The sequence below is a fragment of the Oxyura jamaicensis genome, chromosome 2, assembly GCF_011077185.1.
Source record: "Oxyura jamaicensis isolate SHBP4307 breed ruddy duck chromosome 2, BPBGC_Ojam_1.0, whole genome shotgun sequence".
Taxonomy (NCBI): Eukaryota; Metazoa; Chordata; class Aves; order Anseriformes; family Anatidae; genus Oxyura; species Oxyura jamaicensis.
In genome coordinates, this window is record NC_048894.1 from 139,683,782 (window position 1) to 139,706,479 (window position 22,698).

Consider the following 22,698-nt stretch of genomic DNA (forward strand, 5'->3'; position numbering starts at 1 on the left):
GCTTGCTGAGTTCAAAGGCTGAGTGGGGTACTGCAGTTAGCTGCCACTTGAAGGGGGAAAGGGTGAGGGTGACAGAGCACTGGAACAGGTTGCTTAGGGGGGTTGTGGAGTCCCCTTCTCTGAAGATACTCAAAACCCACCTGGATGCCATCCTGCGCAGTGTGCTCTAGGTGATCCTGCTCGGCAGGAGGGTTGGACTGGATGATCTTCAGAGGGCCCTTCCAACCTTGGCAATTCTGTGACCTGGCTTGCCTAGCACAATGGGGAAGGTGGCTTCCCAGGTAGTAGGAAAGTGATTGGAGTATTGAAAGCAAAACAGCAAAACCCGATAGCATCACAGCTGCAGTGCCAAAGTACCCTAACGTCCACAACTGTTACAAGATGTAAGGGACTGCCTTGATTCGGGGTTTTTGTGCTTTTCTTAGTGAAGGGAAGCAGAGACACAAAAGTTTTGAGTAAACAGAAAGCTTCCTGGCACATCACCGTAAAGCAGCAAGCTTGCACAAAACATAAATAAACCCCCAAACTATAGATAAGGTCATAAATATGTGTAGGTGACGGTAAATCAGCTCGAGACCCCAAGGAAGTAAGGTTCCCCGTGTTCTGGCTGCGGGACAGGGCGGGGAGCTGCGGGCACCGCTCCTCCTGTAGCTGCCGGGGGCCGGCAGCAGCGCGGGCCTTGCCGGGCACCAGGCACCACAGAAAAGAGCCCGGAAACTCCTCCTGTCCACCGTCTGCGGAGAAAAACGAAGAAACCCTGAAGCGTGTGTGAGGAATAAAGTGACTTAGTAGCTCCCCTCACGGCTCGGGCCCGTCCGCTCCCCCCGCCCAATGGCGGCGCCTTTAAATGGAGGCGGGGCCGGGCCCCGAAGTTTGCCCAAGTTGTGGAGCGGGGCCGGCGGAGCTGCGTGTTCAGCCCGGCCCGGCCATGGGCCCCCCCGGCCCGTAGGAGCCCCGGCGCCATGGACTATCTCACCGCCATCACCGGCAAGGGCAGCCGCCTCCTGCGCGGCACCGCCGGCCGCCTCTGGGGGGTCGTGCCCGGCGGCCTCCGCCAGGTCCGCTTCCAGGACGGCCTCGGCCGCGGGGCTCCGCACCCCGCCGAACCGCCGCCAGGTAGCGGGGGTACGGGGGCTGAATCGGGGGGCAGGGGGTGGCTGTCGCCCTCCGAGCTCCGTGAGGAGGGAGGACAGGGCCGCGTGGTGCCGGCGGTGCCCGCCCGCCAAGCAGGGGGAGGCCCCTTGCCCTCAGGGAGGGGTGCGGTGAGACAAACGCCCGCGGGTGTGGGGACGCTGCTGCAGTGTTTGCGTTCCTACGGGCCTGCCTGGTGCTTTTATGATTAAGGGTGTGTGTATAGGGGGGTGACTGGGGAAAAGTTGCTTGGTTTGAGCTCTCCAGTGTGTGTAAGGTGGTTTCTGTCTTCCAGGGGGTCCTGGTGGCACTTGGAAGTAGTTGGGGTGCTGCTAAGGGCAGAAATAGCACGTCTGCCTTTCGGTGGTTAAACAGGTTAGGCAGAGTTTTTTTCTGGTCCTGTGTCACCCCCCCCCATCTTGATAATGCTGTCTGCTGTCACTGTGGGATGGTGGGAGGAGGGCAGGTAGGCTGGCACTACAAAAAACCTGGAGGGGTGGGCATTGCTCCCCTGGTCCTCCTCTGCCTCCACAACCAGGGTGCTAGGGAAGTAATGCTACCAGCTGGAGGAAAGAAACAAGCCTTGCCTCGACTAGTAAAAGCAGCACGCTCTGAGGACTGCTGGGGAAGAAAGCCACATGAAGCTGAGTTGTGAAAATGCTTTCTAAAAATCTGAAGAGCAGTATTCAGTGAACAGTAAACTTGTTCGTGCTTTCTGTCCTCGACAGCCCTGCCCTCAGCGGGTGATCACGTTTGTCATAGTCTGTAGGCAAGACTGAAGTCAGGTCTCTAGTGAAAAGTAATGCTAAAGACTATTAAGTTTTATTGTTCTCTCCCTTCAGGTTATTTGGAATAAGTAAAATAACATTTTTATCAGGAGAAAGAAGTTCTTCTACGTACTGTAATAGGAAAGGGAAGTGTCCATGCAGCGTGAGATGTGATGATAATGTCTCCTGGAGTGCCTTGGATCATGCCTTTTATATGGAAAGGGTAATAGCTGACCACTGATGTTTGCAGTGCTACTTGGTCTTGCTTTATTCTCCTCTCTAGCCCCCAGCCTAAAGGTGTTACAGGGTCAGAAAGTGACAGCAACTTGTTCCAGCAGTGATATAAAGTACCTCCAATAAGGCATCTACAAAATGTTGAGGGCTTTTTAACAGAGGCTATTGTTTTTTCACAGAATCAAAATGACAGGGAAACACTTCAGACGTATTTTGGTCTTCAGTCAGTTGCAAGGCCAGGTGTTCAGCTGCTGATACATGTGAAGACTTGGAGGAGGAAGCTTTCTATGGCTATTTTTTCCTCCTGCTCTGGCACAAAAGATTAATTTGGACTGCATGATATTGTTCATTGTTGTGTGTGCTTTTTTTTTTTTTTTTTTTCTCTGGCTTTGGGCAGAAAGTGTATTTCCTCATACTTTTATAATATATTTAAAGCTAACATTAGTGAAAATGTGAGTACCATTCTAGAATGTGAGGTGGATTTCTGCAGGTACAGAATCTGATGTGCCTTTCAGACAGACCCATGCTTTGGGTTAGTTCTAGGCCAAGGCTACTGCTGAAGGCAATTAGATCTTGGCTCTCTGTACTGTCTTGTCCTTCACAGGGTTTCAGTTGCTTATAAGGAGAAATAAACTCTTGTGGAATTCAGAAGTCTTCCTGTGGCAAGCACTTGCTGGCTTTCACAGACTGCCTGTGCTGTGGTGGTAGGTGCTGTGGAAGCTGTAACAACGATTACAACAGTTAAAATAGAGGTTGGATTTCAATTTAATTAGAGATGGGTCCCATGACACTAACTCAAACTGTAATGGCAAACACTAACTACTCCAAATGTTCAGTCTGTATGCAGTGTTCTGGAGCCAGGCTTATTACTCTAGCATTTTTCCCCCCACCTGTGACTTTTAGAAGAATCTTTTCAGTGATTATTTTCTTTACATGGTTCACTTATGACTCTGTTATTTCTTAGAATAGTTCTTCCATAAATATGCTTATTCATACTTCCTTGTGAAATGTGAAAACTCTGATTTTGGAAACAAACCAACCTCTTTAATTATTTTAAAACTATTTTTATTTTTACATCTTAAAGTATCTTAATTTTGTTCCTGTAATATTAGTAATTCTACAGGCTTTTTTTGGTTGGCTTCTGAAGCAGTTTGATAGCTGCAGTGCACTGTAAGGTTTCTAAGTTCAGAGAAGTTATCCTGGCTGAATGCTGTACCTCAAATCACTGCTGCAAGCACATATTCTGCGGGTACGTGCTGAACAGATTCTCCTTTCTTAGAAGGGAGGAAGGAGAGGTTGGGAGGCTGAACAGTGCCGTGGGAGGCCGTAAACCTGTCTGACCAGTTGCTTGGTTGTGTCAGCAGCCATGCCGGTGGAATAACTTGATGAAGGTATTCTGTCTCTTAATGAGTGTGGTGGAGGTTAAAAATGTGAGGAGAAACGGAAATGCTAGAGAAAGCATCCAGCTCTAACAAAGGTGCTACCAGTAATTCCAGTCTGTAATTACTTCTTCAAGGAAAAAGTAATGTATGCTTTAAAATGTCACTTCTAAAGGTAGTCCATTGATAACTTCTAGAAGAAGCCAGTCTATGTGTATGGTCTGGATTTACTGGGAAGCTTTAAAGCAGAATCAGTCACAGAATGGTTTGGGTTGGAAGGGACCTTAAAGCCTGTCCAGTTCTGACCCTCCCTGCCATGGGCAGAGACACCTCCCACCAGACCAGGTTGCCCAAGGCCCATCCAACCTGGCCTTGAACGCCCACGGGTATGGGGGCATCCATAGCTTATCTGGGCAACCTGTGCCAGTGCCTCACCACCCTCTGAGAGAAGACTTTCTTCCTTATATATAATCTATAGATATAGACCAGATAATTTAAAACCACTGCTGTTTGTCCCCTCCATTCCCTGACCAAGACTACTTCTCCAGCTTTCCTGCAGGCCCCCTTTAGGTACTGGAATGCTGCTATAGGGTCTGCCTGGAGCCTTCTTTTCTCAAGGCTGAACAACCCCAACTCCCTCAGCCTGTCTTCAAAGGAGAGGTGCTGCTTGATCACTTTTGTGGCCCTCTTCTAGACTTGCTCCAACAGGTCCATGTCTTCCTTGTGCTGGGGGCCCCAGAGCTCAATGCAGCACTGCAGGTGGGGTCTTGTGAGAGCAGAGCGGGAGAATCAACTCCCTCACCTGCTGGCCAAGCTGTTTTTGTAGCTCAGAAAACCAAACAACCTGGGGTGCAAGCATGCATATTGCTGACTTATGTTGAGTTTTTCAACAACCACCACCCCCACATCCTTTTCTTCAGGGCTGTTTGCCATCCATTCTTCACCCAGCCTGTATTTCTGCTTGGGATTATCCTGGCCCAGATGCAGGACCTTGCACTTGGCTTTGTTGAACCTCATGAGGTTCACACAGGCCCCCTTCTTAAGCCTGTCCAGGTTCCTCTGGATAACATCCCTTCTGTCCAGCATGTCAACCACATCACACAGCATGGTAGCTGTGTATGTTTTGCTTATTGGTGTATATATTGCAGGTGTTAGTGTGTTTTTTTTTTTTTTTGCATGTGTTTTTCTTTGCTTTAAGATGCAACTCAGGGCTTTAGGGAATGTGTGATTAAGGGTAATCCTCAATGCAGAGTTAACTTGAACATTCAGTTTAATTTGAGTCTCATCCATACAAACCTTACTTAAATGAGCCAACAGCGTGTCCCATAGCTTAGTGTGCCGTTTCCTTTATCTGTTTTGAAAGGGAGAGTGTTGCTCAAAGAGTTATTTTGCTTTTCTGTGGCACTGGTGAAGTTGTATGCAGACTACTGTGTCCTGAATGGTGCAGCAAAGTTCAAGAGGCTGCTGAGAAACTGCAGAGGGTACAGCAGAAGAATGCCGGTATATTTAGGGGTCTAGGATATACAACCTGTGTGGGGCTGAGGGAGCTGGCCTTTAGCCTTGCAAAGCATCAGGGTGACTTAGGGGCACTCTGAGAGTGACCTACATCTGCTTGAAGGGCCATGCTCTTTTCAGTTGTAACAGATGATAAAAGAAGGCACAACAGCCACAAGTTTTGGCTTGGGAGGTTCAAACTGGACATAACAAGAACTTCACAAGGAGGGTGGAACATCACTGGGACAGATTACAGGGTAATTTACATACCTCAGAAATTTTACTGGCTTGGCTCCACCAAGCTCCCACTGACCTGATCTGATGTTGACAGTAGTCCTGTTTTAAAGTGGGGGTTGGGGCAGATGGGCTTCAGATTTCTTCCAGGTAACACTTTGATCCTGAGCACACCTGGAGTCCTTCTTAGACATCCTCACCTTGCTTCTGTCGGTAGTCACTTCATAGAGGGAGAAGTAAGCTGCACACGTAGCCTTCCTGCAATATATATTTTAAGTACAGAAGTTAAAGACATGAAAATCAGTCATTCAGAACATCATCTTAGTATGTCAGAAATTGTTATAGTTGCCTTCTATTAAGAGATTGTGATGTGTTCTGTTTTGTTTTTCCCCCAACCCAGGCTGAACCGGATAGTTCATTTTTCAACCATGTGGCCTGTGGGTTTATTTACACTTCTTGTCGTATCAGCTCTTGACTGATAACAATATGCAGTATTTCCAGTAAGCCATGTATTCTGTAAGTGCTCTGAACTGCAGTGAAGGTAGCAGCTGTGCAAGTTTTCTACTTTTTCTGCTTTCTTCTTTTCCCCAGGATTTGGGGCTACAGAATCCCTCATGCCATTCTTTCTGAAATATTCAGGGCCAACTTACAGTGTGTTTGTGAAGTCCTGCTTTGAAATTTAGTATCTACCTTTTTTAATTTCAGATTAAAGCCCTAATAAGAATTGGGTAGGTTTTTTTCACATAATTTTTTTAAAGTTAAGTGCTTAATAGGGATGAGTTTAACAGACATATGATAAAGCATGATAGAAGCTTCAAACTGGAGAGGCAGTTCTTGTGTTTTCTTTTACATGCTGATCCAGATGAAATGTGTGTAAAATGTTCCAGCATCCTTTACAAAGACATTAATGTTTCTCTATCGTGTCTGAAAATACTTCAGTTGATACATTCAGATTACATTTTCTTATGCCTGTGTTGGGCTGGTGACTCAGTCATCTTGTGATATGTTAATATATGCACAATCCTTTCTTCCAACTGTGCTCTACAAGTTTATATCAGAAATTCTTGAGTGTTCAGTGGATATGGGATGTTAAATGCTCTTTCACTTCACCTTATGCTTTGTACTGTTACATTTCACCTTGCTTCTTTTCCCCAGGATTTGGGGCTACAGAATTCCTGATGTCATTTTGACTTCTGTTATTGATTTACTATCGGCTTCCAATTTTGCTTGTTGATGTGTGATTGAGTTGCTTTTAAGGCTAGTCTACTGGGACCTCATAAGTATGTCCCTCCATTCTGCTAGTTTCTGTTTCCTGTTGAGCTAGTTTTTGCGTAGGTAATAATTCTTAATTGAGTTGTTGCTACTCTTTAGGGTTCTGATATATTAGGTGTTTTACTGAAGTTTGGTTTGTATTTCAGTTATCTGCTAGATTGATTTATAATATAGGTGCAATTTATTCTATTAATGATATCCTCTGATTGTATTGCATTTTTCTGTTTTAATGTCATGTTACACTTTATTTTTCTGATTAATTATAGTTTCTAACATAAAGACTACTTTGAAGCTGATGTTCTGCTGAGGTCAGACCTGCGGTGCCAGCCTTTATAACACAAGGGGCTCCTTCCTCCCATGTAGAGGACTGTTGTCCAGTTGAATTTCATAAGGTTCCTTTCAGCCTATTCCTCCAGCCTGTCTGTGCCCCTCTGAATGGCAGTCCAACCCTCTAATATGTTGACTGGTCCCCCAGTTAGGTGTCATTTGCAAGCCTAATGCAATAAACTTGTACAATGTGGTATTCACAGAAGCATTGATTATAACTTCGCATGCACAGTAGATCTATTTCCATGTTTGCAGAGCAGTTTTAGAGCATATCATTTTACAGCACATCATCTGCTGCATCATTAGGAAAGCTAACTGATTGTGAGCTCCTGGAAAAAGTAAGCACCATTGTCTTAAATATGACAAGGCAAAGTGTAAAATCATAAAGATAGGAGCTAAGGTTAACTGGATTTGTTGCTTGCTCTTCAAACTGTGTGCGCTATTGTGTTGACTTGATGTACAACAAAATAGTTTTAAATATCTGAAAAAAAGACTATTGCCAGAAATGCTTGGAAGCTAACTTCCTTTTCATTCTCAGTATCATTTTTTGACTTGCATGTTTTCATTATTACATACATTTGGTCTGCAAAAAGGTTCTACAGTAGGTGGAGATTGCAGCTGGTTAGGCTCTGACATATTAAACTCTATATGTATATATTTAGGTGAAACATTGGAGGAAGTTTACTGTTACAAACACATTCTGTGGCATAATCTGAAAACTTGGTGAAATATTTGTTTACCCTGAGTGTAAAACGCTATCTGAGAAGAAAGCCAGTGTGATGGAAGTAGAAGTGTCATGCATGGAGCAGGCTCTGTCTTCTAACCATTTGAGGAAGTGGCTTGCCAAAACAGGATACCTTAAATCTGACTCTACTGATTCTTTTTCTGTCCTGAAATCATGTAGTTAATTATTTCTGACGATGTGCTATGCAGCTGACGAGAGGGTCCTAATGTTATGAGGATTACAAAGTGAACTTAAATCAGGGTTGAATCCATGTTGCAGGAAAAAGTTGTTTTGATGTTTGTTAATACTGCAACATCATTTCGAGGTCTCATACATTTAGTTTGCCTTTGCATTTAAGAAAAATGATCATGAGATTAATGATAAAGATCAGTGTTTTCAAGAACATGACTTACTAGGAAAGACAACCACACAGTGACAAGCAGTTGCTTAGCATAGGGAAGAAGACAAAAAGGGGCATTGTTTATCGTGTTGCCTTGTCCCGAACTGCTAAAACTTCAGCTAGAAAGTCGTAGGCTGCCTGCATGTTGTAGGTTACTAGTGGGGTCTCTTGGGAGAAAATTTTGGGAGATAACTGAAAATAATGGTCCATACCTAACTGCAGGAGGAGTAGACAGGTCAATAAGACAACTGCTCTGCTGAGATGTAGCCCCTGCTATTAGGAGCTCAGGGATGGGGAGAGGGGACGTGTCACCAAGACTTGTGGAATACAGATTTCCTATTTTAATATTTTTGGTTCTTTATAAGTAGATTACAAAGATCTAATTGCTACTGAGCAGAACTAATCTAATAATGTAGCATCTATTCTTCTATTTTATCAATTAGGAAATTTTTTCATGCAGTGCTAAATAGCGACTTATTAGACAATCTTTCAAGGGAAAGTTATTTTCCTTCCTTACTTCCTTATGTATTCAGTTTTAAAAACTTTTACCTCATGCTGTTTGCTTTTTTTTTTAAGATTCTGTAAAAAGATTGTCCTCGATAAACACTTAACAAGTCTGCTGCCTCTTTCTTAAATGCATACATATCTGTTGCGTAATGCACAGTTCTTGTTTGGAAAAAAAAAAACAAACAAAACTCTTATTGCATCTTCTTGACCGTAATAAGCTCAGTGACTAACTGTAAATAATTTAACTGTTGACTTGTTCAGCTTGTTTGCTTTTTTTAAAGGATTCTTGTTTAGCTTATAAATTCTTCTGGAAAAAGTTATTTGTGTAACTTCTGATAACAATGACATTAGAAAAAGAACAAAGTTTGATTATCACTGAAAGCTATTTAAAATATAAAACTAGAATTTGTGTTTATTTTAGATATTGCAGAAAATCAATGGAGTAAAGAAAGATTAATACATTTTACTCCATGGAGAACTTGAAGATATCTGTAAGCAATTCTTTGGTATATTTCATTGCATTGTTTCTTGGTTCAAATCTTGTTCTCCTTATCAGCACTTACTGCAAGAAGTCCAAAGGATGTGCCAGAAGCATGAAAACTGAAAATGGGAAGTTTGCAAGCCAGGGCAGATGGTTTAAGAAATGAGAAATGCCACCCTTGTCATACTGATTTGAAACAGTGCCACATGGAAAGTACTTTCAGTCAACCAAAATTCAACAGTGAGGGGCCTTACAGAGGCAATTAGTAGAAGCCACATGTAAATGTTGGAATTCAGCTTAGGTTGTCTTTGAATATTGTATGAATTATGCTACTATTACATATTATAAGATACAAGGTGCCTCATCAAAAGCTCTGTTCCTAAAAACCCCTTTCCTAATTTGTATAAATAAGTTAGAAAGCAGGACTCTTATTCTAGTTCTGCTGATGGTGAGGTAACAGTTCTTATGCTTGTGGTGGTCTTACTCAGGTGTGCAGCTGAGCTCCACAACAACCACTCCCTCTCTCCCCCTTCTCAGCAGGAAAAGTGGAGAAAATACAATGGAAAGGACTCAAGGCTTGAGATAAGGACAGGGACATCACTCAACTATTGTCATGGGCAAAACAGACTCAGCACAGGGAGACTAGCAACATTTATTGCCAATTACTAACAAGATAGATGTGAGAAGGGGAGAAAATCTAAAAACATACCTCCCCATCCACCCTCTTCCACCTCCTCCCCACCTTGAGTGGTGCACGGGAATGGGAGCTGTGGTCCATCTCTAACCCTGCCCCACATGGGCTCCCTCCCACAGGATGCCGTCCTTCCCGAACTGAGCCTGCGGGGGCTGCCCACAGGCAGCAGCTCTTCAAGCACTGCTCCCACACGGCTCTATACCACGGGGTCCATCCCCCAGGAGCAAACTGCTCCAGCACGGGTCCCCCACGGGCGGCAGCTCCCCCCAGACCCCTGCTCCTGCGTGGGCTCCTCTCCACGGGCTGCAGCTCCGGCCCGGGGCCTGCTCCTGTGGGGGCTCTCCATGGGCCGCAGCCTCCTCCAGGCCACATCCACCTGCTCCACCGGGGGCTCCTCCACGGGCTGCAGCGTGGAGATCTGCTCCATGTGGGACCCATGGGCTGCAGGGGGACAGCCTGCTCCACCAGGGGCCTCTCCACAGGCTGCAGGGAAACTGCTGCTGTGTGCCTGGAGCACCTCCTGCCCTCCTGCGGCACTCACCTTGGGGGCTGCAGGGCTGTTCTCACTTCTCACTCTCCCAGCTGCTGTGGCACAGCAGTTTTTTTTTTTTCTTCTGTTCTTAAATCTGCTCTCACAGAAAAGCAAACAACATTACTTATTGGCCTGGCTTTAGGTAGTGGTGGGTCCCTTTTGGAACTGTCTGAAACTGGCCCTTACCTACCATGGGGAAGCTGCTGGATTCTTTTCGCAGAGGCCACCCCTGCAGCCTCCTGTTACCAAAACCTTGCCACATTACCCCACTACAATGCTCCACTAATCTCATCTCTTTCTATGTGCTTGCATCCAGCATTCAGACAAAATGTTGTTTTGGTGTCACTTTAAATGCTGTATTCTATACCTTACTAGTTGTAGTCTTTGAAGTTGTACGCAGTTCAAGTATTCTGTTGGTACTCATGGCTCTGATGTGCTCTTTCTCTTCAGGGTATCAAGCTGTTGTAGAGGCCCAGTCCTACTAATTGGTAATTCAGAATTAAAGCATCAACTTGGACATTACACGGTGTCTTATCTTGTTTGTCTGAAATAGCATGGCTACAGACCTGCTAACATAGCACCACAAAGCCACTTGTTAAACACATTTAGGCTGCCTCTTGAGGTCCCATGTGACACAGCATGATCAGTGGTGTTGGTCTCTTCTTATACCTGTGGTCTGAGAACACGAAGTGTTCACATAATTAAAATGAAAGAGTGATTCCCACTGCTGCTGAGGTCTTCTCAGACCACTGCCTCCTATGCTGACAGTTGTGTTGGCTTTCCCATGTTTCCTAGCACACTAGGAATACAAGGATGGCTGGAAGATGAGTTTACTTTCATTCAGCAAGATTGCTGGAGGCTTTATAGTGTACCACCAGGGAACTAGAATGCATGTCCCTGCTACTCTGACCCATTTTCACAACTAAAATACTTCCCGGTTTTGTTTCTGATGCTCTTGGTGACATGCACAAATTCTCAAAGAACAGACAGCTCAAGTGCTTGGTGTGGGCAGAGGCTGGGAGTTTCACTATGTCCTTGGCTGGCTGTGGGGTGAGCACACACGTAGCTCAGCACTGCCTGCATCCATCTCCTCTTGACCCAGGGGACTTGGGTCAAAGTAGGATGTGAAGTGTTTGCCTCTTGTATCCACATAACGAGGAGGGAATAATGCTATCAGAGGGAAAGAATCAAAGCAGATACTGATGGATGGGAAGGAGTTATGTGTTAGGCACAGAAGGGGAAATAAAATTGTAGATTGTGAGCCTCTGGGTGCCTAGTGGTGGGAGTTCTCCTGGGATCTGCTTTCCTTACATGTGCCTCCGATAGGCTCCTTCCCTCCCCCCGGTTACCGGTATTTTCCTGAAATGTTGTGAATATAATGCACAGTGGATCCATCTGCTCTGGAAAGGAATTGCCTTTCTGCTTTATTTCTGGCAAAAGGAACAGAGCTCATTAGCTGAGCAAGGCTTTATTCTTCTATTCCCTTGCCAGAAGGGGGGGAGAATAACTTAACTTGACCTCCTGAGTGGCACTTGTCTGAAAACTCTTTAGACACTTACATGCACAAGCTAGAAAGAAGAGAAAGGAAACCTAATTTTGGAAGGGAGGTATATACAAATGAAGTATATATGTAAGTTATAGTATGGGATTTCTGTATTTCTAGCTAATGATGGGGGCTGAGAGAACCTGCTTGTTCTAATAGAGGCCTGTTCCGTGTATAAGGTAAGGCCTCTTTGGGATCCGGAATGAGTTCAGTCTGTCTTCCAGTGCATCCTTTGACTTTTGTGTAAGAGTATTTGAACCAGCCTGCTGGGGCAAGAAACGATTATGCTGCTGGCAAAGTTTTGATAAGATTGGAAAACACAGAACAGCCGTAAGTCTAATGGCCTTGCAGTCTTCAGCAGCTTGACAAGGAAGCACCTTGTACTGCAAGGTTGGGTAGAAACTCTCACAAAAGAAATGTTTGACCTGGAAGATGAAAATGTTGTATGCTGTCATTCTAGATGCAACTTCCAGTGTATTTTACTCATTACTGGTTGACTTAACTTCCCTTGGAGACATTTGTGGCATCTTTAAAAGTTTTTAATATCATCAGTAATGAAGGTTTCTTTTAGGTATTTTTTATTTTTAAATCTGCAATTAGTAAATTAGGGAAGAAATGCCTTTTAATGGGTTGGATGAAGATGGCAGGATGCAGAGCTACAGCTTTCAGACTCAGAATTTCTAGAGAGTGTTTAAAAATAGGCTTAACATCTCGATTATTGTTTATAGCTATTAAAACTTATAATATAATCTATATATCAAATTTTGTCTTACGGGTATGGGAGCACTCTTGTGCAGACTTGCTTTTTAATATACATAAAAATGTAGAATTAGTCCAATGTATATTCCCTTGTAGGAAGAACACCCCAGGAAAGTACTTACGTTGTTGGCTAGAAATCACTACTATTCTTGCCTTCTACAGCTTGCCCAGGGTTGCAGTGTAAGATAATTGCTGAGGTGTTAGATCTTTGATATTTTCTCGCACTGCAGAACTTTCTATATAACTTGTGTATTTTTTTCTCATATCCTGATAGTTTCAGCTACCTATGCAGAAACTTGTGGGGCTGGGAGTTTAAATTCATACAAGCATTCTTCTAATCTTTTTTCCTGTGTTGCTGTCAGGATGCTAATTAAAAGTAGTGATACAGTAGAAGCTGCTGTAAATTTGTAGCAAGCTTACATATTACCTCAGCTTATGTAAACATAAAGCATGCTTTCTGCTCTCAATTTTTGCATGTGAAGGTGTTTGAAAAGAACATATTTTGTAAAGTTTTTCTTATGTCCAATTTGCTTGAAATATTCAACTGAATATATTCAGTTATGGTACCATCAGTTTGTATCAAAACAACAGTAACTAATGCCAGTGTGGTGTGGAAACATAACGCCTCGTGTAAATATTTTGGACTTCTTAACAGCAGATGTTTAACTGTTGAAGGTGGAGACCTTGTGACAGAGTTGTAAGTTAAGAGATTTGTCTCAAGACGCGTCTATAGATGGATGTATTAAAAACTCATTATGAAGACGTAGTATTGAATGCTTCTTGTTGAATCACGTGATTACACACACTGTCTTTATCATAAATATATCAAGCAGATTATTAAAAAAATAGAAGCTACTTCAGGTACAAATTGTTGATTAGCTTATGAAGTGGAGGTCATCAAAATAAGATGTGCCAATAAAAAGAATAGCTTTCAACTTGTGTTATCTAGAATCTTACTATTTATGCACAGGGTGTATGTACTTCACGTTTGCCACAAACAGGATAATTCTGAAGTATGACTTCCATTTGTTTTACACAGAAGCTTTAAATACTCTGTACTTACCAAACACCATTTAGCTTAAAAAAAAGCTGATTAGTTCGTACACACAGGGAACACTAGATCATCTCCCCTCTCGACAAAAGCAGACTGAGTGCAATAGAAAACCAATTAAAAACAGTAGTTCCAGAAATGCTGCTTGCCTGATAGGGTAGGTCACCTATTTAGTCTTCCTTCATTAATAGCTTCCTGGTTACTAGCAAGTACTTACGCAGTTAATTGATTCTCAGTTATCAGCGGCTTATATTGGTCAGATTCTTAAAGCATTGCAGGGGAATGAAGTCGTTATTCTAGCAGCTGGCTGGCTGTTAGAGAGCAAGCTGTGTAACTGGTGAATTAGATGTCTGCCCACGGGGCTGTAGTCAGCAGCCTGTGACAGTACTGAGAGAGGAAAATGAATTTAACACGCACATTGCCTCAATTTTTTTCAGACACTGGCCAGAAGAAGACCCCAGACAAGAAAGATGGGCGACGAATGTCTTTTCAAAAGCCTAAAGGGACTATTGAATATTCTGTAAGTTGCTGTTTGATTATTAGATTGTCATTGCAAAGCAAGTGCAGAATTACTTTCAGTACTAAATATAAGCAAAACAGTGATGTGCATTACCTTTAATCTTATAATTTGGTATATCTGGCTTATTTTAACAAATGAAATCAGCAATTAGACAGCTAGTACTACTTGATTAATTCTTTTATAATACTTCTTTAAGTTACCTGCTTTCTTCAAAAATAAAACAAGCCAAAACTAAAAAATACTACTACTACCAAGCTAATCAATGTGTTGAATGATTCAGTTTTACATAACTAGTTAGAAATAGTAAATAGCATTAATTATAAAATCATGTGCAAGTTGCCTGCTTTCAGCATTGCTAATAAACTATTGACATTAGGAGAAAAAACAGAATGCAGGGGTGGGGGAGGGTTGGCTATATCTTGATACTGACCTTCCAGCCGCCTTCTAATAAATTTCATATATCTATACCTTCTACAGTATAGATCTGTTCTTCCAGCAGTATCTGAAAATGGAGCCTTTCTCTGCCTGTTCTGTTCTTGAAATGACCCTCAAACTGTGCTGCAGTCAGCTTTTCACATTTATGGTTACTAAGGGAAACTGAAGTGAGAAGTATCTGTCTTGTGCTATATAGTGGAAATATAAATAAGCCTTTAAATAATGTTTATAAGGTTAACATTAAAACAGGGAAGCCTATCGTAGTTATTTTTGAATGCTTTTGAAACTGGACAGGATAAAATAAAAATAAGAACTTCTATAAATGTCTGTACTTGATCTCTTGGTGTTCTTATTTCAAGAATTAGAGATGGGGAAGACTTAACTCTTAATGTTACATTAAGCTAAATGGCTTAACTGCTAAGAAGGCTGTGATACTAATCTGGGGAGAGGCACAGGATATGTGTATTGAAGCGAGATGAATTTCATTAGCTTGCCTCTTACTGAGAACTGAATTCTAGCCTATAATAAAGGCTTTCTTTAAGCTGAAATTCAAAACAAATTTCTGCTGTTTGAATTCCAGCCACTGAAAAATAGTAAAGCAAATGTGGTTTTGGTTTGTTCAGCTCTCTGGGGGATTAAGGATGTGCTCCTCTTCTGAAATAAGAGATAAGCGTACGTGGTCCAGATCATGAGAAGAACCTGCTACCAATTAATGAAGGCCGTGCAAGTCTGTTCTCACCACTGAACTGCTGGACTTCTGAAGTGATCATTTCCCAGTTACTTAGTGCTAAGTCCTATCTCTAGATACTCATTACTCTTTGGTTCATTTTAGTTAGAAACCAGTTGTTCTGTATGCTGAGAACAAAACTGCAGTGGCTTATGAAGTCTGCTTCTTTAGGTAAAACTAGGAGGAAATTCTGATCCTTTCTTAGCTCAAGGGTTGTGGATGGCAAGTGCTTTTATGGTGACCATTAAACAGAAGCAAGCTTGCTAGACTGAAGTTCTGAGTATTCATGTGGGTTTAATTGCTGTAATGATTTGATGAACATGCTTTTTTTGAGAGTGGAGAAGTGGTCAGTGTGTGCTAATACCTTTCTAGAGTAATTGTGAATTTTGTCTTCTGTTGTGGGGTAGCTTAGAGTGCTCAAGGTTATATTTTCTGGTACAGCTATTTTATTGCCATCATTAGCCTTTACATCCTGTTTAGACTCCTACATACTTAGGAATTTTAGTTTTTTTTTTTTTTTTTTTTTTTTCCTCTTGATGCTTCATTTCAAGGCTAGGGTTATGTTCTCGTCTGATTTCTCTGTACTTGCTGCTCTCATAATCTTTTATACAGTCTGGGGGGATTTGGAAAATGTACATCATAATGATGTGTTGCTTCATCTGTTGTATCTTCTGTCTCACTTTAAAATGATGTTTGGAGTTGCTCTTATAGTATTTTAAAGTTCTACTTCCTGATGTTACATGTTACAGAAATTAGGCCTATTAAGAATTAGTTGATGTAATGATAATCTGATATTGCCAAAGGTTTGGGTACAACACCAGTCAAAGTTGTTGTGTCCTCTTCTCTCCTTTGTCCTCACCTCTCTTCCTGGTCTTTCCGTCTCTAGTTTTGTTAGCTCCTTCTCATTTTCTTAAACTATTGTTTTGCTTTCTGGTTCTTGGACAACTAGCCCTGAAATATTGCATGAAACAAATTTTTGCGCTCTGATTGATATGTAAAAATGTATAACTTTAATGGAAGAACAAACGAACTTCAGTTGTAAAGTTGCAATGATGGTTCATTCAAATATCAGTAGAATCCCTGATTTTAAATAAGACTTTTAAATAACTTTGACAACTGTTAATCTTACAGAAATGAAAGCAGCTAGAACCTTAGTCAGGGTGACTGAAGCCATTTGTCTACTGGTACTTGTGTGGCAAACCTGAATACGAGTAGTGCTCTGTAACAGGAGGTACCTCTGCTCATATGGGACGGGATGGTTTGAATTGGGCTGTTACTGGAGAAGTGCGATGGACTACTTGGATCTTAAGTGTCTCTTGCTTTTTGTACGTATGTAAGTGACCACATAAGAAGAAGCTACAGAAAAAGGCCTTTTGTTGTATAACTTCATAGAGAGTTGATGATGAGAAGCTCTCGCTACTGTCTATAGGAGAGCTACTTACACTTTAAAATAAGACCTTTAATAGCAAAAGTTATTGTACGAAATGGGGTTTGTGTGTGTTCAGTCTCATGCAGTCCTAAATAAATGATTCTTAGGTTTGGATTTTCATTAATCAATATCTTTCAGTCTTTATACCTGAATTGATATATTGAAGTAGCAACTCCAATTCATATGTACTGAGCCACTTCAAGGTACCAGCTAGCCCGCTTAATTCCATTTCAGACTGTTTCTAGGGGAAAAAATGTTTTCATGTGTCAGTAGTTGTTGTTTTTTATCAGGGTTTTATTTGTATTTGAACTCATCTTGCTGCTCAGTAAAATCATGAAACAATTTAACCATTGTTCATCTTCCCTCTCTTCCCTTAGAAGGGGAAACTTTCCCATGATGATGAAGCATAGGACTTTAAGAATGCTTATGGAAATATTTGAATATTAATATTCAGAATAGTGTTTGAATAGCTAGGCACAATGTACAGAAAGCTTTTTTATTTTTTTTTCTCCTGGGAAAGAAGGAATTTGTTTTTTTTCCCCTTTCCTCCAGTATTGATTTAAGAGAGAGAGGGGGAAAAGGATTAGAAAAGCTTGTGGGTGGCTGTGGCATGCGGTGGGGAGTTTCTTCGCCTGTTAGTTATTCTGCTGGTTTTACCCTGCTGGGCAGCAGAGCTCCTCCACAACTGCTCTCTCACTCCCCCTCCTTAAAAGAAGAGGTGGGAGGAGAAAGTATGCTGGAAAGAAAAATGCTCATGGGTTGAGATAAGGATAATTTAATTAAAGGGAAAAGAAAGGGTGGGGGGCGGGGAGAAGCATGTAGAAGCGGAGAGTGTGTTGGAAGCAAAGTGGAAAAAACAATTACTCCCTACTTCCCAACAACAAATGATGTTTGGTCATGTCCTGGGAAGCAGGGCCTCAATACACATAGCAGTTGTTCAGGAGGACAGACCTCCTCACAACAAGATCCCCTTCCCCTTTTCCACCTTTTATTGCTGAATGTGACACCACATGGTATGGAATATCCCTTTGGTCGGTTTAGGTCAGCTGCCCTGGTGATGTTCCTTCCTCACCTCTTGCCCACCCCCAGCCTGCCGGCTCTGGGAGCGTTAGAGAGAGTCCTGATGCTGTGCCAGCACTGCTCAGCAGCAGGCACAACACCAGTGTGATACCACTGCTGTTCTAGCTATACGTGCAGAGCACAGCCCTGTATGAGCTGCTGCAGGGAAAGTTAACTCCACCCCAGCCAGACCCAGCACAGTTCTTAAACTACTCTTCTCCACAGTTATTCTTTTAGCTTTTAGATGTTTAGATTTATTTATTTATTTATTTATTTATTTTAATGGCAGAAAACCCAAGAATTGGGTAAGTAGACGGAAGTTCAGAGACCAGCACCAATAAACTTAATGTAGTGTTTAGATTCACCTGTGCAAACCTTAAAACTAGATAAGAAAAGGAAGCTCAGTTATGTTTGCCTTTCTCATGATCATGATTTGAAGATAAACACCTTCACTTGCTTAGCGATCTCACCAGCCGGTCTGCTTTCTGAAAGCTGAGAAGAATGGATGCACTCTTAGCAGGCTTAAGTGTTGTTTTGAAACTAAATATTTTGACATATTAATGTTAGTCTAAAATTTCAAATATTTTCATTAAGTGATACCCACGGAATATCTACTTAACAACTAAGTTTTCCTCCAACAGTGATGTGAAAGCAAACTTCAGAATTAGACAAAGTTTTGAATCTCATTTAGCAGTTTCAGCAAACCTGTAAAATGTAGAACTTCTGATGGAAACAGTGCTATACTTTGTGATTTGGCTGTCAGTTTTGTTGTAGTCTATGGAGTAAGTAATAAATACCTGGTCTGGTTAGGTTTTTCTCTAGTTTTCTGCCTTAGTATCAATTAAAAGTGGCATATGAGAATATTGTGACTTACCCATAACTATGTGATCATCTAGTACTGAACTGCTGTGGTACAGTGGTCCTTTCAGGCATGAAATACTGATAGAGAGGTGTTTGCTGCTTTGTGTACCTTAATGGCTTCCAATTCAAAGAATCATCATAACACAGAAGTTATTCCAAAATAGTTAATTGCCATTTCTTTGGCAATAACCACTCATTTTAGTGAATTTAGGCTGACATGCACATTTACAAAAAAATAATGTCCATGTTATTCTAGTATTCCAGTATTATTTGACTCCCACTTGTGTTAAATATATTAGTATCCCAAACCGACCCCTGTTTTCACTTGAAGCATGATAGTCTGCAAAGTACATGATGTTTCTAGCACTTGTTACAGGACAACTTGCTTCCCTATTTAAAGGATATTGTTTGTTCCTTTATATCTGTCAGTTATGCTTTTTTAATTCCTGTACTGTCAACATGTGTTTGCTAACATGACATAACTTTAAAAAGTTAAGAACTTAAGAAATACCCTTTATTTTGGGATTAGTGTTCTGTTCAGTTTTAAGCTCTGGAACATTCAAGGGGGAAATGTGTTTTGAGGAACAATTATTTAACAGTTTATATGCTACTTTTGCTTTGCAGTAGATAGGAACTGTATTTACCAGCTATTCTCACAATGTTAATAAAATGTATGTGTTAATATTGGGGGATTAAATATTTAACACTAAATTAAATTATGTATACTTGCATTTCAGGCAAAATGTTTACAGCTTCTGTGAAGAATGCATGTGTCTTTTGATATTACACTGGTTACCATTAAGCATTGTGTTATGCTATGTAGAATATGGTAATTTAACTGGAACAGTCCAAAATAGACCGTGGTTGGAAGCAGACTAACCCAGTATATACTTTGCTACTTACATACTTATTCAGCCTGGAGAAGGCTCCAGGCAGAACCTATAGCGGAGCTTCCAGTACCTAAAAGGGGGCTGCAGGAAAGCTGGGGAGGGACTCTTTGTCAGGGGGTGTAGGGATAGGGCAAGGGGGAATGGCTTTAAACTAAAAGAGGGGAGATTTAGATTAGATGTTAGGAGGAAATTCTTCACTCAGAGGGTGGTGAGGCACTGGCATAGGTTGCCCAGAGAAGCTGTGGATCCCTGGAGGTGCTCAAGGCCAGGCTGGATGGGGCTTTGGGCAACCTGGTCTGGTGGGAGGTGTCCCTGCCCATGGCAGGGGGCTGGAACTGGGTGGGCCTTAAGGTCCCTTCCAACCCAAACCATTATGTGATTCCCTGAAACACTGCAGTATCATTACTGAAATAGAGTACTTTGGTCTCTCAGTTCCAAACATATTTTCCTGTCTTACTGTGTGTATAGGGTGGAGCTACTGTCAAACCAAAAGCTATTAAAAACGTGTATGCTCTGTGACCTTTCCTTCCTACTCATCCCCAGTTTTTCTGCCCCAGCTCATTCATTCAAGCAGAAGTGAAGGATATTTATCTTTTAGATCTAGCACCAGTTGACGGGGCATGCAAGACATAGTGCTCTTCATATCTTTAAGGAAGAGCATGAAGAGCAGGAGATGCATATCCAAACAGATATGCAGTCAGCTAACAATATACGTGTGCTTTTTCAAAACAGTTCTATATAGAACATAATAGAAAGGAAAAGGTGGTTTTGTCTTCCCCCCCCTTTACCTTCCTACCCTTTGAAAACTTTGTTCGTTTTGTTTGTTTTTTAAGGAGAGAACTTAGAGGAGAAAGCATTATTTTCCATAGCTGTAAAGATAATTTAAACTTCAGTGAATAGACCAGAAATGGAAGGAAAGCTTAGCCTGTGAATAATTAATGTATTCCATATAAATAGTGAGTATTAGAGGTATATATCATGCAGATGTAAGCTCAGGGACGAATGAGAAGACATTAAGACTGGAGTTAGTGGAATTTTTATAGTTGTACCCTGTGTTTAGACCCACAAGTATGACTTTGTTTAAACTGCTTTATCTTTCCTTAACTGATAGGAGATTAGTTCCCTGATACAGTGGTTATTGAAGCCCAGGGTCGTTGAGACTTTTTACTTGCATGCTTTCTTGTCATATGATTATCATTGTTCTTAAACACTTCCTATGAATTCCTTAATTCATGGATAGATTTCAAAATAAAAATCTACCCCCACTTTCTTCTAATTAGTTCATATTGAATATGTTTTGGGAGATGGGGAGGAGGTGTAGGAGTGAGAAGAGCTTGCAAAAACCCTTACTCAGAAATCACCTACTCCATAAAGTGTATATTCCATCTGTTGTCATACTAGTTGACCTGTTTTGCTTTATTTTTGATATAAGTGATGATTTTTGCTTGAAAATCAGATTAACAGAAGTTTGTTTCAATAGGAGAATAGTGTTAACAGTTATGGAGATTTGTTTCAACTTTTCTCTAAATGGGGAATGGAGAAAAGAAGCTGAAGAGAGAGGCTGTGAGGTTCTGTGAAATGAGTTGATGGTGTGTATGTCCCGTGGTACCCAGCAATGAATTTACAGACAAGGATTTCTGATGCCATGTCTGAGCTGCAGCCCAACATGTGCGACCAACCCTTTTGACCATCTGGAAACTGGGTGGGAAGGCAGGTGTCCTTGTACAGGTTTGCAGTAGACTAACATTCAGGAGATAGTTATTTTTGGGGGGCAAAGATAAAAAGTTTATGAAAATCTCTGTAAATCTACGTAAAATTAAAATTTATAAACCACTATTTGAACTAACTGTTTACAGGTTTGTTTTTGTTTTTCTTTTTTTTTTCCCCAATTGATACAGGTGGAATCAAGAGATACTTTAAACAGTATTGCCTTGAAATTTGATACAACACCCAATGAACTGGTTCAGTTAAATAAGCTTTTCTCCAGAGCAGTCGTTCCTGGACAGGTACTATTATATTATGTATGTTACTTATTCAGCAAAGACTTTTTTTTTCCCCATATTTCTCATCTTTACCAGGAAAAGTGTTAAAGTACCTCTCTTGCTGTCTTTCCTCTTGGCTTTGTAAAAGGCTTCTTCATTTGGTGGTTTGGATTAGATGATCTTTAAGTTACCTTCCAACCCAAACCATTCTATGATTCCTCTCTAGTTTATGAGCTTCATCTGATTATTAATAGCTTCCAAAAAAAAGGAACAACTATTGAAACTGCCTCTCTCCTAAGTAAAATTGAGGGACTTTTAAAGAAACGAAATATACGTAATGATACAATAACACTTGGGTAGAATCTAAATTGCTATTTTGCAAATACAGTAGGCTGTTTACAATCTCTTGCTCAGAGGTCAATTCAGAGTACAGCTTACAAACAGCATTTCTGACTGCATGATACTGCCTGCAAGTCTACTTAATAAATTAAATAATGTTTCCGTGCCACCCTAAAAACTTCCAGTCTTTTTATTGGAGGTATATGAACTATTGTTATTTATCTCTTTCTTTATTTCTAGGTTACTGTTGCTTACACCTTTTTCTTTATTTATATTTACTTTTCCCCTAGCCTTTGCTTCTCCCTTCTTTCAAAGACAGGCCTGAAAAGAAGTCGATGACACCATTTGGTATAAGCCCTGTATTTGAAAGAATCCTAGAACATGTCTATAAACTTCTTCCCAATTCTGTTTCTTGATTGCTCAGATAGTAGAATGATAGCAAGAGAAATCAGGCAGGCTTTCCATAAATACTTTCTTGGGCATTTCTGACATGCAATATATTTCTAAAACTTTCTATCTGAATATTTTCTCAGTTATAACTAAATTTCACTCATATTTTGAGATAATATTTGAAAATTTTGAAAGCTAAAATTGAGACTTTTATTATTATTATTATTATTATTATTATTATTCCCTGAATTCATAATCTCTATTATAATTATCTGGAGCAAAAATAACTCTGTATAGCTTGTTTTGAGAAAGCATGACAAATAGATTTCTCATTATTTCAGGTGTAAGTTAAACTTCGAAAGCATAACTTCTAACTACATTATATCTTCTTTATAGATTTTGTATGTTCCTGACCCAGACTACATTTCTAGTGTGGACAGCTCCCCCTCTCTAAGTCCTATAAGTCCCCTATCACCTACATCTTCAGAAGCAGAGTTTGACAAGGCTACAATAAATGTAGGTATATCTGATGTCCTT

At 41.1% G+C, this 22,698-nt stretch overlaps 1 protein-coding gene across 9 annotated transcripts in view; it reads left to right on the forward strand.

Annotated features, from left to right (window-relative positions):
• OXR1 (oxidation resistance 1) overlaps positions 1–22,698 on the forward strand; it is a 226,676-nt gene that overhangs the window by 148,861 nt on the left and 55,117 nt on the right. For 5 of the 9 annotated variants that reach the window (XR_004748580.1, XM_035319106.1, XM_035319109.1 and 2 more), the window contains 3 exons: positions 13,967–14,049; positions 21,349–21,456; positions 22,558–22,677. Coding sequence is in view for 8 of the 9 variants with exons in the window: in XM_035319106.1 (XP_035174997.1) it covers positions 13,967–14,049; positions 21,349–21,456; positions 22,558–22,677 (311 nt within the window). In the remaining variant the exon portion in view is untranslated. Of the gene's footprint in view, positions 1–878; positions 1,117–13,966; positions 14,050–21,348; positions 21,457–22,557; positions 22,678–22,698 lie in introns of those variants that run through there. The other 4 variants (XM_035319110.1, XM_035319116.1, XM_035319112.1 and 1 more) reach the window with 3 other exon arrangements.